The following is a 16,650-nucleotide window of genomic DNA, read 5'->3' as shown; positions in this document are numbered from 1 at the left end:
TGGAGAACAACTCTTTCCTATGACTGCATAAGAAAATGATCCAGCTTTTATTGATTTAATGTCAATATGTAACTGAAATGTTAGTTTTAAGGAACTGGAATTTGGGATTTTCTGGGTTCTAGGCCATGTTCACCCAAAGGAACCAAAATAAGCTTGAAAGATATCAGAATACAACTAATAAATACACAATATAGAGGCATTACCTTTTCGAAGATAGATGTACTTTGCTCTAGAACTTATTGAGGAAACCCTGTACTCCAAATGAAGATTCAAAGTCTTTATAAATGATGAATTTTTGTCCTACAGCAGAAGTTCAACTGAGTTCTGATCTCTGAATTATCTGCAATTTTAACAATGTCCCCCTTTAAAAAAAAAAAAAAAAAACCTGCTACAACCCATTTGGACTACCAGAGCTGTGCCTCCTTAACAAATCTTTATTACATACATTTTTTGACCTTTCAACCGTCCTACCTGCCCTCATCACCGCCATCACTCATTACACCTTACTGTAGAGTAAAATCCTTCATCACTGGTTGCTATGGAAACTGTGAAAGTACAGCGCTTGCTAACAGGTAATGGAAATCAAGAGAACCTGAAGCCCCTGTCTTACTTTCTGGTCCACACAATTCTCTTTGTCCTTCGAGCAGGTCCTGTGTCCTTCCACCGAAAGCGTCTCTGTTGGAAGCCGACAATCCTAATGTTTAGAGGATTTATGAGGAGAAGGATAATACTTTTTAGCCAGCTCCAGACTGCTATAGATTTAGCTGTTGGAGAGCTAAAAGCATCTCCAGAGATCAAGAAAAGAGTGCACTGAAATAAACACCTTCAAAACAAATACTGCCTTTCCCTTTAGATCAATCTCCCTTGACAGTGTTGCCCTTTTTACTTGCTAACCCAAACTAAAGCACTAAAAGGCTTTTACAGTAAGTACCCTTGATAAGCAGCACTGACCGCAGACAGATTCCCATACAAGAGTGCCAATACTGATTTAATGTGCTGAGCAGACAAAAACAGCTCTAGTTATTTATATTGAAAATGACCAGAAAATAAACTCATTTATTTTAATGAGAAAAAAGATTAAAAAAAGGATAGTAGGAATGAGTGATAGGGAGAAAAAAATATTCCAAGGATATGCGAAATCCATAACTGCTCTACTTGTGTTTGCTTTGGCCTGCATTATTTATGTAATATGTGCTGTGTCAGCGACTGACGGTGACAACACAGCGCTCTGTCTGGGGGCTAAGCACCACAATGTGATTGCTACAGTCGCCTTGACCTTATTTTCACAGCTTTTCCACATAAAGTGATTTATGACATTGTGAAGTGACCTCGAAAAACTTCACAGTCCTCTCCATGCTTTATGTGTTTAATCTGCCTTTACAGTATTATAGAAATTGCTGATTGGGGTAACATCTGAGTTATTCATTAATACTTTCTAGTTCTAAAATGTTGGACAGTAAAAATGGATTTATTTAGCCAGCAAAGGTGTTTTCATCCAAAAGAAGAGAAGCACACAGCCATGGTCAAGAGCTTTTCAAAGAGACTTAAATTTTACCCAATTTTTCTGTTTCAGTTTCTTTAAAGATGGCCCACACTGTTGTCAAATTATTACAGGAAGTGACTTCTGTTTTTTTTTTTTTTTGCCTAATCCAATTCACAGTCATTAAAAGCCCTTAGCTATTTCCTTTCATACATACAGTGGGTATTTATCAGGGCACAGATTGTGCAAGTTCTACTAATAAAGATAAAAGATTTGTAATTTCCATCATACAGTAGGTAAACTTAAAATATAAAGAGTATTTAAATATGAAAAAAAATATAAAAAAAAAAACAAACAAGAAATTTATTGTAGGAATTCAAAGAATTTATTTGTAAATTGTGTTGGGAAAATAAATTTGCACTCCAACAAAGATGAAAGACGCCTGACTCCCTCACAGACCTGCAACTTCTTTAAGAAGCTCTGCAGTCCTCTCTTATTACCTTTACATATTATGTTTTTTTACTTAAGGACACCAGGAAGGAAACTGTAGATAAACATCACGGTGGGAAGAGTGCATCTACAATAGCCGAGCACAGTGGTATATATACAGTAAATCATCTATGGGATTAATGGTAAGAAAATGGAAAACAGAAGATCTAATAATAATCCCCCATGATCTGGGGTTCAAACAAGATGTCCTACTGTGGGGTCAAAATAATCAAGAGTACGGTGAGCAAAATATGATGCCAGAATACGCCACGATGGTAACTAGCCTCGCTAAGAATGAATCCAGCTTCATGGTACCGGAAAGTCAGGGTGTCACCCAAAGTTGTCTAGCTAACCCAGTAATCCTGCGTCATGGTACAGGCCTTTAGTGAAGACTTACCTCGAAACATTTGACCTCTGTCATTGTCAACTAAATTTGGGCTAAATGGACAAACTATTTAGTTTAAAGTTTGTTATTCACCAAATACTCATTTTCAAAAAAATTGTACAAATATCTTCTTCAAAAATCAAAAAAAGTAATATAATTTTCTGTATTTTTCCCCTATTCTTTCTCTCATAGAGAAGTGCACCTATGATGATAATTTCAGACCTCTCTCGATCAGTGGCTGACTAAATACTTTTTTGCCCCACTTTATCACCAGAGAAGAGCTCTTAGTTGAAAATACTCTACCAAAATTAACTCATTGGCGTCTATTATGTGCACCTTCAGTTCCTCATCAACATAAATAGGGAATCAGCCCTTCACATTTCAGCTAAGTAATGTATTTAGGCTTCAATACAGAGTAAAGATGACAGAAGATTACCATAATAAGGTTGGAAATGAGAGCTTAACAACTTGGAAGGTGATGTATTTACTGGAGCTACAGTAGTTGGGCTGAGTGTATCTCAGAAACCACTGATCATCCCCAACCATCGGCTGGACTTAAAGAGAAAAGTCAGGCAGAAGATTTAAATCACACAAATTTACATTTTTGTGTACAAAGATCAAAATAATTACTTCTTACAATAAGAGTATATTAAATGCAATATCTGAGCACAAATCATATGATACCTTCAAGCAGGTAGACTACAGAATCAGACTCCATCTGGTCATATTTTTGCTAGCTAAAAACAAGATACTGAACCCACAATGCACAGAGTCTTGACAAAACATAACAATAGAAGACTAAAAATATTGAATAAGGTCCATAAACTGGCTTTAGCATCAACATTCAGATGTGAGGATTAGAAAATGGGATAAATGAGATAAAAGTGAGAATCCATCCTCCCTTGTCTCAACTTCAACTGTTCAGCCTACTTGAGGGTGGGATGTGTGGTTGTCCTACTTCTACCAGGATGATGCAACCTCTTGTAGACCTCAAATCATCTAAGGGTGGTTACTCGAACATGACAATGGTTTCACACTACTCCAAAGGCTTCCACAACCACCAGACGCAAGTCAAAAGACCATCTTTGAGATGTAGTTCAACTGAAGGTTAACATCATGGATTCATGGCAGACAAATCTGCATGAGCTATGTAAGGCTTTCATGTCAAAATGGAAAGAAAATCTTTAAGGAATCTCTGCCACCACTGCAGAGTTCATTGAAACGAAAGTCAGCAAGTAAGTGGGATTATTGAGGACATTATCCTTCCACTCCAGTAAGCATGAGAAAAAATAAGGGCAGACATGAGTTTATGTCATGCTGACAATGAAGCGACATGATCGCATCATTGTTTGGGTTCACTTCTATCCTAAAACTCTGTATAATAAAGCTACAATGAATGAACTGTGGTATTGAAACATCCTTAAGAAGGAAATTCTTTCAGCAATGCATCTTAAAAAATAAAGTGACTATTTGCATAATTTTGATAAAAAAATATTAAGAAATATGTTCATCAAAGCTTTTAAATTAGAAAAGTTCTTCATGTTTTCAGCTGTATTAGGCTTTACCTTCAGAGCGATGATGTCTGCAACCCAGCTGATCTGCGTCTCCCTCCTGTCACAACAGAAGTGCCTGCAGGGGAAAAACTCGGTCACATCACTCATAGACATTCACCTATTTTCTACACGTCGCTGCACATTATGTCTTCAGAGGGGACACCTCAGGTATTATCGTAAATGGACTTGGCAAGAAGAGAATTCGCTATCATTAGAAGTCATCCTACTGACTAATTTATCAACCTGACAGCCCAGATGTGGATATGTGATTCACACTGTATCTAAATGAGACAAATAATAATATTAAAAACAAAAATATGTGAAAGCGCCGGATTTCAAGCTTGTATAAAAAAAACATTTGTCCCATCAATTCTATGATACAGGACAGAACAAAAATCATGTATTTAAAAAAAAAAAAGGGATCAAAACAATTTTTTTTTAACAATTACAATGGCAACAGGAGGCTACATCTAAAACCTTCCAATTATATTTGTCATAGATATTGGGAACAACATTTAAATATGTCCATTTCCAGGAGTTCAAAACAAGACGATTTATGCTTAGTAGTGCCTACTCAGATTAAGGTTTATAGCAGATTATTTTATCAGGGACAATGCTATATAAATTATGGAGAAACTACCAAGTCTGTGAAAGTTGTAACTGATTTTTAAGGACTTTTACCATAAAACTATTTATGGTGCTGAGACAGGAGGAGAGATTAATCAGGTAGGAATTAAATCCCTGTATTGTATCCATAAACTTGGGATCATTTTACAATGTTTTAAATGCCAAAACTGCATTAAAATTACTTCAAAGTCAGAAGAACACTGTAATATTCATAGATATATACTGTATGTCTATACATACAGCATATATCTATGTTTATGTGTCTATACATAAAGCAACAGCTTGGGGGTTACAATTTTTTTTATTTTAAGCTTTTGAAACTAATAATTATAAACAGATGATGATTGTATGAACAAGCCTCAGCTGGTGTGACTAAATTGGAATAGAAATACATCAAATTGGAATGATTCATGATCTTCCTGAATGGAACGGGAATGTTTCTGTTTTTTACTTTTAGAAATTACATGGAAATGCAGGATAATAACAATGGCTCCAGAAAACAACCCTGATACAGGAGAGGGAAATACACATGGAGAGGAAACACATTTCTCTCCGTGGTAGATTTCAGAGGTTTTGAAAGCATAACTTTTAAAATCCTTGGTATACCTCATATCACAATCTGTAACTATTTCATTCTTCTCCCAGAGCCTAAAATATTCCAGATTTTTAAATTTTTTTCAAAAGCTTTTGAAATTAAAGTAATGCCTGATTTAGCAAAAGAAACCGTATCTTCTCTGCTGTCTACCAGATATTTAAAATAGGCATCTCTGCAGCTTTTTTTTTAAGATTAACTAATAACATGTTTTATCCTGCATTACTGTGTCTGCTCTGTTCAACAGAGAGGTGAAAGGAATTAGACAAAAAAAATTGATTAAAGAAACATATTTACAAAATAGAGCTCATAAAACTGAGAAACAATAGTAGGTAACTGGATTTATATTCTGATTAATTGAAACTTTGACTGATTACCTATCTTACTATCATTATTTATCCCCTCAACAAGCTTATTCATATATGAACCATTTTAAACAACTGGCTTAAAGTCTAAAAACACTTTCCTATTCAACTGAGTGAAAAAATAGTGTTTCCAAGTTTATGACTGGTAGTAGTTCATGAAGAGCTTTTAAATTAACCCACCCAGTTATGTAGCTCCCAGGATTTCACACTAATAAAACTCAGAGATTCAAGCTGATTCACAGAATAGATTGTGTATGGGACTCACCACTGATGCTTATCTGTGTAAACCGTGAAGCCCCAGCTATAAAAAAATAAATAAAGAAAATTCATTAGATCAAGCAATTGCAAACTTCTTTGTCAGGACAGGTTTGTGAATAAGTCCACGTGAGAGAAAATGAAACAATTGATAAAAAAATTATGACTTCAATTATGATTAAAAAGTTATTGCCCCAAAACATTACCGCACAAGAATTTAACATCACAAACTGATTGCCAGACATCCTCTTCCAGGATTTTAAAACAGAGAGCAGATTTCAACTAGCCTGGGTAGTTAAGGGGGATTTTTCTCCTAACAAATTAAACCAATTGGACTAAATATAATCTGGCTTTAGTGAAACGGGAGGAAAATGCTAATCTTGCACTGGAAGCTGGATTGATGTGAGTTTTCAGTCTCACAACAAATCCATTAATACGTCCATCTCTGAATCACCAGCAGGTCGGACCAATGATATGCCAAGCAGTGTTTTTTAGGGCGTGTAGGAATGATGACAGAAGGGCCTTGCTGGGCAGGGCAATACAAACATGGCTACACTGGAGGACTCACCTGTAGATACCGCAATGGACTCGGTATTAGATCAAATCTGACGGGATTTGGAAAAAGTTTGATTTATCAGCTTATGAGACATCCAGATTTGCTGCTACGATTGGCTGAAAGCGTACTATGAAGGGTTGGTACTAGCTGGCACGTCACCCAAACAGCTCGAAGTATTGCCTTAAATGTCCCTCCTTTTCACGGACAGACTGAACGGCAGCCATCCCAGATTGATAACCTAGAACTCAACTCGGTTCTACAAATATCAATCTGGCTACTGCCAGTTCAGGAAATGATGCAGAAAAACCATTTTTAGCTAAATATGTGCATTTGTGCACCACAGTATAAACACAAGAAAGTAAGCATATAGCCTAATTTTAAGTATTTTGATGTGATGTCTGGAAGTAACATGTTTTGGAATGTTATCCAATCAGGGCTCTATTTTCTTGCTGCCTAAGGCTAAAACCTCAACAGGGATTTTTTTAAATCGACTAACCCCCAGATTCCATGTACTCCGTCAGCACTCCGCTCACGTACGTTGTTCAGAGTACTTGTCTGTCATGCTAACCAATGAGAACTGTTCCACTCCGCTCATCACTGTCCACGTAGGTCTTTTACGTCCGTCACTGTCAAAATACCGAGCCGAGCTATTTTTTGCTCCACTAATTTATAAATGTTTTAAATCCGGCTGGGTCCCGATTAGCCAGCAGGTGGGTCCAGATCCAGGCCGCGGTCTGCTAATCCGTGACCTCTGCTGCACAGTTACCAAAGCACTGCATAAATTCCCTTTGATTCTGAACTATTTAACAGGCAGCATTTTGGACACTTGGTAGGAAAATAAACAGTGCCACTCAAGATACAAATGATTTGTTAGTAGTGATGTTCGAGATCGGCCTGTTTTTCAGTGTAGTTCTGTTTCTCTGACTGTGACTGGCTAGATGTGCTCTCTTCATCCTCTGACATTGGAGATGGCTCAGAGCGCTGCTTCTGTCTCCTTGAACCCCTCTCCACTGTCACTACAAGTTTGCTTATTGTGATGGGTTTGCATTCGAGTCAATGAGTCAATGCAATCAACTGGTTTTACTTAGATAGAAAACTTTGAATCAATTTGACTGTATGATCTGTTGTACTGTAAAGTGCCTTGAAATGACATGAGTTGGGAATTGGTGCTATATAAATGAACCGAATTGAATTGAATTGAAAGACCACTGGGGCTATACAAAGATGCTAATAGCAGCATCTCATTTATAGATTCCTTTTGGTGTCAGAGCGAACAGCTTTGTTACATTTTACGAGTCCGGACTGTACTGTATTTAATCATGTGTAGTCAATAAACTAAAATACTCAGAAACAATAAACTTTTACCACCTTCCAAGTTGATATTAATTAACCATTAATATCAATAATGGAAAAACACTAAAAAGGCTTTACTGAGAGGTAGATAAGCATAGAAAGTGCACAGTACATACTGGAAAATAATGTTCTACAATGGGTATATATAATTTGAAACATAGTTTGTGCTTTTTTAAAACCTTTTTTCTCTTGACAAAAAAAAACATTAAAAAAAAGAATACCTGCCTGTTGTTAAAAGCTTGACTCGTTTTCATGAACCCAAGAGTGTATTATTAGAGCCCTAAATATCGCTAATATTGTTTGTAATGTTATTTTAAGTTTACCTTAATTAATAAGCTGATCAAGTGTGTATTCATTATAATACGGCTTGTTGAAGTGGTGTTATAATGGCCCCTTACTACGTTTCATAGTGTTTTAATCAACACATGGGCAGTTTGAATGTAAAAGACCACTTTCCAGTGCTCTTGAAACCTTCGCAGCTGTAAATGAAATGAGCAAAGGAGCAGGGGGAGAACAAAGCAAAAAAATAAATAAAGGGCAGATATTGAGAGGCTGCAGCCCCCAGCACAAATCCTGTGAGCTAAGGCAGCCGATCCAACAACGCTCACACACCGAACACTCCCTAATGAGGTATTGAAGCGCCGCTTCTCCTCACCCTCTCACCACTACTCTCTCCATTTTCCTCAGCACTCTGTCTTTATTTCTTTATTCACCGTAATACCTCTCCCACAGCCCACTCAACATTACACTTATGATACCACGCTGCTTCATCCTCTCGTTTTGTGTGCCTCTTTGCTTCCCAGTCCTTCCCTCTTATCCAGTTTTTCTTCCCATGGAGCACTTTAGACAACCACTCACTGGACTCATTTTTCACACTTTCCCTGACTCAGAAAATTCTGTCATGAAGAAAATTATGAGGAATAATAAATAAGTAATGTGATTTATGGGGGTATGGCTTCCTAAAAAAAATCCCTCTTATTTATCCACCAGAACAGCTGAAGCTTTGGTATGTTTCATTAATTATAAGAAAAGATGAATGCCATTTTTTAGCATTTTTAGCAATTCACCAAAACAATGAACTGAATTATTGCTGCAATGGTTTAGGATCTAAAACCAGGTTAAGTCTGATTTGATGCCTCTCGCTGAGAAAAAGTGTATCTAAACTTCTGCACTTGTGAGTAGGAATCAGTCACTATCTGGTGAATAGAGGTTTGACAAAATGTAAAGAGTTTCAATAGTGTTGATTGCCATTCTTGTGGTTTCAAGTCAGAGCAAGAATAGACTGAATACTAGAGTTGCCAAAGTTTTCTCTTGCTGCGTGAAGCATATAGTAACTACTGTCAATCTCCCACCTTTTCCTGTCCACTGCTGGGCAGCTAGACATAGTATGCACACTAATCCATCACTATTATTCATGAATACTCTTCCTCAACTAAGTTTGCAGGCTAATAATAGCATGTCTTTTAATCAGCTGACTGGAAGCTCCACCAAAGCAGATCAGTTATTCACACATTTCAAGGCTGCCCACTGTTACTGCATTCACTGCAAAATCTAAATAAGTAATTTTTTTCTTATAAGTGCATTTTTTCTTGAATTAAGAAGATTAGTGAGACACTTCGCCAATTTGCATTGAAAATAAATAATAAAAATTTGCATTGTCTTATTTCTAATGCACATTATCTATCTTATTGTAAGAATAAAAAATAATTCCATTGGCAAATCCTATTATGTTCCTACTGGAATCAAGGATACATATATTTAATTTAATTCAGAAATGTATACTTATTTCTAGATTGTTTTTGCAGTGTTAACTTTTGATTTCACACTGCAAAATGATCTAGAAATAAGTAAAAATGTCTTAAATCAAGTATATTTACCTTTAATTTGAGTAGGTTAATAAGATGATTTACTGATGGAACGAGTACTTTACTCTTAAAATAAAATAATTCGATAATATGCACTAGAAATAAGACATGCAATTGTTTTTTTAATTTTAAATGTAAATTGTCTTGTGTCTTGTAAAGTGTCTCACTTACCTCCTTAATTCAACAAAAAATCACTTATTCTAAGAAAAAAATACTTATATAGATTTTATTTTTTGCTGTGCAAAAGGAGATATATTTAGGCACTTACAAACAAACTACAAAAAACTTCAAGAATAATAGACTTGACTTTGTTGGTGTTCAAATGAAATCAGAACTACATTAGTTGACGGTCATCGTCACCACCCTAAAAATCCAAGCTAAATAAATATATGTAACTTAACCAAAAGAAATATTTAAAAGCCTATAAATTCAAATATCCAATCCAGCCTTATTCTTAGAGCACTTTACCACCAGAAAGAAAGTGCTGTACAGATTATTTCAGTTTATTTCTAGTCGTGTAGTGTTTTAGTAGACAGATTTATTTGTGTCTGAAACCCCTTACTTATTACTGACATGATGAATTTCCAAATAGCTTTGATAAAAATAACCTGCTTTTTCAAAAAATATATTTTTTCTTTTGTATTCACAGAGATTATAAAAAATTTCATGTTTGCACTCAGACATTAAAAATCCCTCTGTTTTCACTTTTAAAGAAGTTGATGCTCTACTTCAATAAAGACCAAGCGTCCCTACGTGTGTCTGTCTAACAGACTGACTGCTTGGTTTCTAAGCAACAGAAAACCATATTCTGTTCTTTATTGGAGATATTGTTGATACCATCCAACATGAAGAGGCTTTTAGCCTAAAATCCTAAAACTTTTACAGCAGTCAATCACATTTATACTGAAAACTGTTGATTTGGACTAAATTCAGTTTAAATTCTTTGGATTAAGAAGGAAAAAAAAAATATCATGTTCTGGTTTCTCGGAAAATACTCCTCATGAAGACTCTTTCTCTCACTGCGCTCATTCACGTCACTGTATGTACATCTGGAATTTTAATTAGCTCAGAATTGTTTAAAAAGATGTGTCTTCTAAAGAAGATTAAACCCTCAAGATCTTTGCCATTTTACATCAAGAATTGTTATCCTTAAACTGACTGCAAGTCTTTTACAAAGTGTTGAACACCGATTTACTTCAGAGGGACTCTCCCTCGCTTGGATGTTCTTTTATTCCCCTTCACGTTACTGACACGCTGCAAATTTTCTTAATTATTTGTGAAATGTTCCACAGGGCTTCTTTTGAACCTCACACAGTTTAACCATGCCTTTGCAGGCTTTGTTACAGACGCTTCTGATCTTTGTTACTAGCATCAAATCCCACATGAGAAAACAAAAGCTTACAGGTTCAATTTGTTTTCTTTGTGCCATTTTTAACCAGATATAGATGTTTCAATATTTTCTGTTTTTAGTAAACACATTGTTTCTTTTTTTTGTGAGAACTAAGGCAACTAAAAGATGATGCTAATTTTGACAGTGGATATTTCACTTCAAAAGACGTTACTCCAATCTTTTTTCAAACCGATGTTTAAACAGAGACTAAATAACATAACAGAAACTTGGATCTGCAATCTATTGTATAGAAAAGGCTCCTTTTAATTAAGTCCCTATTTTTGCACATGCATTTTACTTCTCTTTATTTTGACTCTTTTGAGATCAGGCCCTAAGTCTAATATATAATTAACCTTTACAGATGGTACCAATCAATGTGACCGGCACCTAAATACATCAACAACATGACAGTACAGCTTTCATTAAAGTTATAATTAGCCACCTTACCATTAAAACACTTGTTTTATCACTGTCAAAAAGCTAAATTTTTACATGCTTATTTTTACATCAATTAAAAGAAGCATTCTGCCACCAATCGCTGACCTTCAATTTCTCTTGAAGCACCTTATTCAAAATCTACATGTTGATATAGTTTCTGTGAATGTCAAAATTATCTACCTAGAATAGTTCAAGCTTCATTTCAGCCTCTCCAATTCACATTACACAACATTCAATACAACAGATGCAACTGAGAAAATATCTAAAGATATACACTGCAAAAAATGTAATCTAAATAAGTAATTTTTTCTTTACATAAGTGCATTTTTTCTTCAATTGAGAAGGTAAGTAAGATACTTTGCCATTGGAACAAGATTATTTACATTTAAAGTAAGAAAAAACTAATGAATAACCTTATTTCAAGTTTATATAATCTAATTATCCTATTTTAGGAGAAAAAAGTCCACTGGTAAATCATCTTTACTGCCTGCTCAAATTAAGGGTAAATACCCTTCATTTTTCATCAGACATTTTTACTTATTTCTACATCGTTTTTGCAGTGTATTCAGCCATTCATTGAATGATTTTAATACTTACTTGGTCGGAGGTTTGAGCTTTTTCTTCAGGCCAAGGTAACATTTTGCCATCTTCAACTGAATCTCCTTTTCAGGTTTAGTGTTCTGCATAAAAAAAAAAAGAGAGAGCACAGACAAGAAGACACAAAATAAATATTCCTGCACAAAAAAATAATATAAATCTGGGGGAAAAAAAGCATATAACGCTCAACTAAAACAACCAAATAAGAATCACAGAAAAGGCAGCAATCAGTTTGAATCATTACTAGCAACCTCAATCTTCTAACTTCCAAAGAACAAAGTGAGGGAGAACAAAGCAAACAAAAATCAAAGTTCTTGTTTGCTTCTGACACCTACACATCAAAACCCACACCCCGCTCTTCCATTTCATCCTGCATAATTTGCACTAAATACAGACCTGGCAATAATTGCAGAGGCCAAGGAATATCAATTAAATTGCAGTAACACTTCTAATTTACCTTGTGTTTATGCAGTAATTAGCCACATTCGTTTGCAACCTTATATTTAGAGAAGCTTGCAAAGCATGGACCCCCTCTCACACCCCAACCCCACACACGCACGATTTTGCCTCCTACCTACACACACACCCTCCCACCCTACAGGCAGCCCCTCCATCAATTATTAACACATCTTCACACTCCTTTACGAATCCCATGTTTCAACTGTAGAAATGTGCTGAGAAGAAAAGGCCTCCAGGGAACTTGATCCTGCTGGTCCTCTCTCCCTCTCTCACATTCTGCATTCTTTCTTTTTGTTTAAGAAAAGAGAGACAGAAATATGGAGCCTGCTGCTATCAGTGTGTTTTATTTTTCTCTGTAATTTAAAAATCCAAAAGCTGCAGAGTACGCTCAGGGACATATGAAAAAGATACAAGGGATGTCACTGAGACTGGCTGGGTTTGGGTCTATTAGGGTGCAGTGATGTATGCTCCACTGTAACTCTTGTTTTTTTTGGGGGGGGGGTTTTTCCACTAAGAAGCTTCTAAACCTTTTTGTCTTTTATATTTCCCTAGGATGTCAGCCCTCGCTGTTCCTCTAAAGGACTGGTATTTGCAAGCAAGAAAAGCCCAATTGGTTAAATGTCTTTACTAGGGTGATGTGACAGTGCATAAAGCCAGAACTTAAAAAAAAGAAAAAACTTACTTTGATATCTCTGTAAAGAAGCAGCTTTTCTGAATGAAGCACAACGTACTTGTCCTGAAATTTGTGACCCGACAGCAGTTTGGTGGATCCATCGCTGAACTTAAGATAGTCACTTTTTAGAAACTGCCTTGAGTCTGTTGAAACAGTTATTGTTGCATAACATGAAAAAAAAAAATGAATTTGATGATTTAAAGTGTATTGCTTACATATTAACATCTCTGGAATTTCATACTTTTAATCTCAATTTTATGTGATTTTATGCATAATTGTAAAGTGGATTGAAATTGATAAAGGGTTTTTAAAATTTTCACCAAACTAAAATCTGAAAGGAATTTCCTGCATTTGTGATAAGGACCCATAAGTCAATACGTTGTAGTGTTAAGCTTTGGTGAAATAACACTTGCAAGTCTTTCTGAATGTGTCACTACCATCATCAGGCAATTAGTGTCTAAAATCTTTGCTACAAGAAGTCAGATTTAATAAAGAACTAAGTAAATATAAATTGTCAAGCCTTTGCTTTGGGAAAAATTATTCCATTATTGCTCTTGCTGAAGATTTGCGGTTGCAGTTTTTGCAACCATTTAGAGGTTCTATTCCAAGATGGACGATCCTATCTGTGGTCATATCTACACTGCAAAAACTTTCGGAAAATGAGCACAAATGTCTTAAAATAACTGTATTTATGCTTTATTTGAGTAGGAAAATAAGATGACCTGACAATGGAATGGGCTTCACACCTTTAAAATAAGATAATTAGATATTATGGACTTGAAATAGGGGAATGCAGTTGTTTTTCTTATTTTAAATGTAAATCTTATTCCAAAGTCTCTCATGCTCAATTCAAGAAAAAAATGCTCTTATTTTAAGAAAAAATACTTACTTAGGTTCCCATTTTTTGTAGTGTAAAGACCGATTAAATCTACACCCAAACTATAATGTTCCTAACCCCATGTTTTAGTAGAGATGGTGCATCGAGATGCGGAATTAGAATTTTCCTTACTAAATTTGGCATGCAGCCCCAAACTGTAATGGGAACCTCCTTTCAAATGGACCCTTGGGTAATTTTTGAAAAAAATTCGCACTGCTTTTCATATTGCTTTTCTTCTACTTTTATCTACATTCATGTATGACTTGTATTTTTGTAGTTGCTATTTTAAAGAAAGTATTTCCACAATTGCTTCATAACTTTTGGCTAAAATTCACCCTTTTACAGCAGTAGCCATTCAAAATGTCCCCACTTTCCTTGACGGGCCCTTGGCTGGTCCCCTATAATTCCTTTTTAAACATAAATGTTTGTACTAAAATATTCTGTCATGATTTATGGACATTAAGATCTAAGGAGAAGTGTTGTGTCCTTTAAGTCAGTGAAAGGGGGCAGTCAATATAAAAGAAAATGTTGGGTACATGAAGGGGATTTTGCTGGGAGTTGCAGGGAAGTGGGCTGCCATTCGGCTGGTGTTTGACTGGTAAGGGACCGTTTTTAATGGCTGCTACTGTAGCATTGCTTTAGATAAATATAAAGTTGTATTTCATTATTACATACTAATAGTAATAATTTATAATTGAATATTTGCATACATACATTTTACCTTTATTCAAGATAGCAGTTGATCTGAATAAGTAACACATTTCCAGAGTGTATTCATTGGTTGGAAATAGATTGTAGATTACTTTACTATCCATTCATCAAATGTAAAAATAAATAAATAAATAAATGTAAAAAATTGCAATATTCTTTGGATTAATTTTGTTAATTATTATTACCAATAAGAAACATTTATAAGTAATGCCTGAATGAGTATTAAATAAATCATCTTTATTGCATGAAGTTCAATTGACAGGACCTTCCTGACATTATTCTTTACCTTTTCCTCCGGCCATTCTTTTGGCCCCTGCAAATTTCTTTAAAACAAGAAAAGCTGAACTTGGGCAGTCCAAGGCACTCCACTCCAACACTTGTTCAAGAATATTTTCTTTGTGGTGCAGCGGTCGCTCTGTCAAAAGAAAATAACAGGTCTTGCGTTATTGGTAAAATCAGCAATTGAAAAGATACTGTAAATGCGTGAAGCAATGCAAAAGATCAAAAAACAACAATAAAACCATTTTATTTTCTGGCCTTGCCTCAATTCGACATGCATGGCACCCATCCACACCCAAGATGAATGCATGTAAACCAAATAACAACATTATGATCTTGTTGTTGCTCCTATTGTCATTAAAGAGCAGTTTAAATTATCTACAGCATATCAGGAGCTGATTATAAAAACACACTCATGTGAAAAATAGACCTATTATCTCATCCTAATTGGCGAACAGGGTGCATGCTGTCAGCCAAAAAAAGCAGATAATTTGTGTACTACCTCCTCTGCTCTGATGCTTCCATTTCTACACCCCCATGTTTTTCATAACCAAAGGAGGTAAGAAGAGTCACAGTGGCATAACTTATTAATAACACAGAGCTTATCTTAGAGCTGGAATCTCTACAGACCCAGGCCACAGAATTAGTTCCTCTTTTCCCAACAAATATTAGCTTACCCCCTTTTTTTTCCTTTCCATTGTTCTCGTTAACTTTGTTTATCTGAAGCTATTCACAAAGATGACTACTGTAATTAATACACTGCCGCTTTCCTCTTTGTGGCTTTACGAGCAGAACCTGTCACATTGCAGCCTTCATAAAAGCTTTAATGTTTACTCTACCTTAGAGGAGCAGATTTTCCTTGAAATATATTTGAAACTGTCAGCAAATATAAAAATAAATAAATAAATAAATTTTGTGTTCAGCACACCTTAGCTGTTAGAAGAGGACGGCATGTCCTCTGGAACTTTGCGAGAGGGAAAATAAGCATATGAGCAAGGTGTAAACTCCGAGTGAACTGATGAAAAGCGCACGGGGGATGGCTGAGCTAAGCAGCTTTGCGACAAATCTGACTTTCCCGGTTCCCTGATTCTCTTCTATGATCAAATGGCTAAGTGTGAAGCACAAGGAGCTGTCATTGCCTATTAATGTGTGATGAGGTGGGTCAGCTCTCTAGGTCGATCATGCAGGAAAGATGAAGTTAATCTATGGCAGATCAAGACACTGATGATTAATTAATGCGCATATAATCAGACCAATGGTGCTCGGATAATTTCTGTGTGCCGCCACATTCGCAGACACCGGTTCATTAGAGAGATAGCATGATCTAAGATAGCGTGGTCTCCTATTCGCAAGGCCAACTAATGGTGGTCTGTTCTTTGCATGAGCCCTGCAACAAAATGCCAAGCAAAAATGGAAATTGACACTAATTGGTTACAAAGCAGACCACAGGAGAAAGTTTATACCACCTTATTAGGTAAGCAAGGGTTTTAATTGATGGAGCCTGAATTCATTACTTTTAAACATAAAAAAAAAAATTATAACAGGCTGTGATTTATCCAGAGAAAATGCATGCAGTACATCATGGATGGATGCATGCATGGATGGAAGAATGGATGGATGGAAACACAGTTAAGGCCATTCACAGTTTAAATTTACTTTAGACTGCATTTTGGTGCATTTAAAGGGATTCTCGATAGTAAGGCCAT

The 16,650-nt window shown here is 35.7% G+C and overlaps 1 protein-coding gene across 1 annotated transcript in view; it reads right to left on the bottom strand.

Annotated features, from left to right (window-relative positions):
• The window catches only part of LOC107103289 (arf-GAP with Rho-GAP domain, ANK repeat and PH domain-containing protein 2-like), a gene marked incomplete at its 5' end in the record, with an annotated part of 61,361 nt that overhangs the window by 3,591 nt on the left and 41,120 nt on the right, over positions 1-16,650 (bottom strand). The window contains 5 exons of the mRNA XM_015402938.1: positions 3,920-3,983; positions 5,757-5,792; positions 11,946-12,028; positions 13,087-13,220; positions 14,952-15,080. Of these exons, the coding sequence (XP_015258424.1) occupies positions 3,920-3,983; positions 5,757-5,792; positions 11,946-12,028; positions 13,087-13,220; positions 14,952-15,080 (446 nt within the window). The remainder of the gene's footprint in view (positions 1-3,919; positions 3,984-5,756; positions 5,793-11,945; positions 12,029-13,086; positions 13,221-14,951; positions 15,081-16,650) is intronic.

This window comes from Cyprinodon variegatus, unplaced genomic scaffold, assembly GCF_000732505.1.
Source record: "Cyprinodon variegatus isolate N-32 unplaced genomic scaffold, C_variegatus-1.0 Scaffold1414, whole genome shotgun sequence".
Lineage (NCBI taxonomy): Eukaryota > Metazoa > Chordata > Actinopteri > Cyprinodontiformes > Cyprinodontidae > Cyprinodon > Cyprinodon variegatus.
The sequence above is the reverse complement of the archived record's forward strand: the minus strand, read 5'-3'. Positions and strand labels throughout refer to the sequence as shown.